At 39.7% G+C, this 3,814-nt stretch overlaps 1 protein-coding gene and 1 pseudogene across 1 annotated transcript in view; both read left to right on the forward strand.

Annotated features, from left to right (window-relative positions):
* LOC112062648 (protein Abitram) overlaps positions 1 to 1,678 on the forward strand; it is a 4,841-nt gene extending 3,163 nt beyond the window's left edge. The window contains exons 4-6 of the mRNA XM_024117633.1: positions 1,222 to 1,298; positions 1,378 to 1,447; positions 1,541 to 1,678. Of these exons, the coding sequence (XP_023973401.1) occupies positions 1,222 to 1,298; positions 1,378 to 1,447; positions 1,541 to 1,678 (285 nt within the window). The remainder of the gene's footprint in view (positions 1 to 1,221; positions 1,299 to 1,377; positions 1,448 to 1,540) is intronic.
* Positions 1 to 3,814, forward strand: part of LOC129391727 (elongator complex protein 1-like) — a 542,951-nt pseudogene that overhangs the window by 170,378 nt on the left and 368,759 nt on the right.

A 3,814-nucleotide genomic window follows, 5' to 3' on the forward strand; every position in this document is an offset into this window, starting at 1 on the left:
AATAGTAACACTGTTGTTACTTCTGAGGAACAGAGAGGGACCTGCATATGGAACCCACTGTAGATAAGCTTTGATCACATCTCAGCACTGCCCATCATTTATTCTCCCATGGGAGGTGACAAAAAGGGGTTAAAACACTTCTTTCTGACACAGAGCCAGTGGTAGAGAAACCATCTGGGACAAGTCCCCAGCCCCTCCTCCCAAAAGTGGGGAGTCACACTGACTAGTATTTTGAAACGAAGTACCCATAGGCAGAGGTGAAGCACATGCAGTAACACCTGAATGCTGTCTAATAATGTTGTGGGTGGGAAAGAGGCCATAAAGAACAGCATCTTGACCTCAGATGTTCACTGCAGTAAAAATTCCTGGGGAAAAAGAGCAACACATTAGACATGCTTGCATCCGTTTCCCATGAGCCTCCTTGTATTGGCTTGGCCAAAAAGTTTCTTCAGGATTTTCATGTTAGGGAAAAACCTGAACGAACTTTTGGGCCGACTCAGTATATATTGGTCAGAACCTCCCCAGATATATCCATACAGTGGAGTACATGAAAGTATAACCGTACCACAACATTCAAACAGACATATGTCAAAATGTAGTATTTGCTAGCGGGTTATAGAATAATGGGTAAGTTACTCTTATCTGCTACTTAAAACTTTTCTATTTTCCAAATATTCCTCAAATTGCAGTTTTTAAATTAGAAAAATATCCCTTCTTCAGAAAGTCTTAGTGATTGACCTAATAAAGAAGTTCCCTTCTCTATTAAGTTCTAATATAAAAATAAGGTAGGAATCTTAATGAAACTAACTTTGTACAATATTTCTGTCATTCTCTATAATGTTGAATTTTATATTACTGCTTATTGGTAAGATTTTCCTACCCTTTTGAAATCTTTACACTTGGCTATGTGCAGCTTTCTCATGTACAGTTAAATATAAAGTGTAATAAGTTAAGATAAAATATATTCTTAATATGTAACTAAACTACCTATTATCACATTTGTCTTAGTCTGCTTTTTCCCCTAGAGCCTAGGGTGGTGCCTAGCCAATAGAGGCATTTAATATATAAATATTCGAATAAATGAATGTTTTTTCTGTACTTAAGTCATTTTTATTTAAAACGCTAATTCCAGGAATATATCCTATTGTAACTCTGAGGGCTGCCTCACAAAGAAAACTGAAAATGTACGTCAAGTAATTTTTTCTTCCCTTTTATTATCAGGGGGCACAGTTTCTAAGAGAACTTGCACCTCTGTGTAAGATTTACTGCTCTGATGGAGAAGAATACACCATGTCTAGGTGAGTTATTTTTCAACCACAATTTTGGGGAAACAAAGAAGGTAATATTTTTCTTCAAAGCAATTTTTTCTTTAAATAGCTGTGTTAGAGGACAGTTGATGGAAGTGAATGAAAGCATTCTCCATAAGCCATCTATTCTTCAAGAGAAGGTAAAAGGGTCTGGGGAAGTAAGATCCCATCCACATACTTTTTATCTGATTTTTTACCATTTGACAGTATTAAGTATTCTATTTCCCTTCTAGCCATCCACCGAAGGCTACAGTGCAGTTGTGTTGCCCAAGTTTGAAGAAAGTAAAAGCATAACAGAAGGGTTACTGACACAAAAACAGTATGACGACGTCGTGGTGAAACGCATCAATGCCACAACAGCTACCTCATGAGGATTAAGATTGAGTAAAAACAACAGGGCATTCTATCCTTACCTGGCCTATGAGTCAGTGCACTAAGGAAGAACCAGAGGCGCTGAAGCGTCCTTCACTTCACACTGGGACTATCTGCAGGGAGGCCTGATCTTAAAACCTGACCTAATTTTCCTTCTTTGTCTTGCATAACAAGCCTTGATTCCAGTTTGTCTTCGACCTCCCAGATCTGCCTGCCCATGTACTCACTCTATTCTTCTTTTGCTTTTCTCTTTCTAACAACTGGCAAGTGAGAGGCGTTTTTCTGATTAAAAACCAACAAACAAAGCACTTTGAGGAAAATTTGAAAAGACAGAAAAGTAAAAATAATTTACCCATCATCCTGTAACCCGTTAGTAAATACTAGGTTTTGATGTAATTCTGTTTGAATATTATGTCATGGTTATTGTTTTTGCCTCCATTTTCCATCACTTTGAAGTTGAAAAACAACAACTGGCCTTTCTTACCCAGTCTGCTTCAGTGTGTCACGACGCAAACGTCTGGTCCCACCCCTTTTGCCCCAACTGGCCCCCTTAGGTTGCCGGGAAGAGGCAGGGTGTAGAGTGTACCTTCTCCAAGTCTATGGGTTGGCCTTCAACTCTGAACAATGTAGCACTGTAACACTGGCTTCTTAATGAGGGACACGTGAAAAGGCTTTGAAAGGGGCTTTGCTAACATGGAAGTATCAATATTATAATGCGGTATGAAGTAACATGTGCATTTGGGGTCACTCAGTCTCACACTCTAGTTACAGGGTACCCAGCGAAGAAGTTCCCGAGAAGTTCCTGGAATTCAAAGACACAGATGCTTTTGAACAGAACAAAAGCTTTCACATCATTTAAACAATAAACAAAAAACTATGAATTCATGGTTTAAGATTGTATACTTGTTTACATTGAATTTCAAATAAAAGGACTTCTTTTAAAATTGTTATTTTTCTTTAAGGGCTGCAACATACACACACATATAAACATTTCTGTGGTTCTTTTTTTTTTTTTTTTGCGGTACGCGGGCCTGTCACTGTTGTGGCCTCTCCCGTTGCAGAGCCCAGGCTCCGTCCGCACAGGCTCTGGACGCGCAGGCTCAGCCTGCAGGCTCACGGGCCTAGCCGCTCCGTGGCATGTGGGATCTTCCCAGACGGGGATACTAACCCGTGTCCCTTGCATTGGCAGGCGGACTCTCAACCACTTCGCCACCAGGGAAGCCCAACATTTCTGTTTTTAAATAAGACCATTATCCTTCAGTTTAAATTCTTTTAGTTCTCCATCATCCTTTGCTGTTCAAGTCAAAACTTATCCCTTCCCCACCCCTACTTGCATTTAAAGAAGAGAATATTCTCATTTGAGGTATGTAAAATATTTTGTCAATAAAATTTTTAAATTATCTTTGACAAAGAATGAAACTTCTTTTAACCCTAACTCTCACCTAAGTATACACACTAGACATGATACAGGTAGTAACTAGAGAAACATCTACTCTGATAGTGCTGTGAGCTGAAAGTGTAAGCACAAACCAGCAAATCCCCATTTCAGGTAGCACAAATGGTCCCCAAAGGTGTCATAAAACAAAAATACTAAAGATAGGGGCTTCCCTGGTGGCGCAGTGGTTGAGAGTCCGCCTGCCAATGCAGGGGACACGGGTTCGTGCCCCGGTCCGGGAAGATCCCACATGCTGCGGAGCGACTGGGCCCATAAGCCATGGCCACTGAGCCTGTGCCTCCGGAGCCTGTGCTCCACAAAGGGAGAGGCCACAACAGTGAGAGGCCCGCATACCACAAAATAACAAAACAAAAACAAAAACAAAAATACTAAAGATAGTAAAATAATTATATATCTATTTTACATATAGCATTACCTCACATCATTCTCCCATTATTTCCATTGTAATTTAAAATAATATTTTGGTTTCAGGGAATTAAAATCATGTTTGATGATTTTTATAAAGAAATACTTTATAAAGGTCATAACCAAGCAGAGTGCATCCCATTTTCTCTCCAAGGCCTACAGTAAGTTCAAGTTTCTTTCAATGAAATATTGACTAGCTAATTGGTAGCACTGTGGTTCTTCAGGATCTTGTGAATATTGACTGTGATGGCTGACCCAGATAATGATCATCAGA

Source organism: Physeter macrocephalus, chromosome 21, assembly GCF_002837175.3.
Source record: "Physeter macrocephalus isolate SW-GA chromosome 21, ASM283717v5, whole genome shotgun sequence".
Classification (NCBI taxonomy): domain Eukaryota; kingdom Metazoa; phylum Chordata; class Mammalia; order Artiodactyla; family Physeteridae; genus Physeter; species Physeter macrocephalus.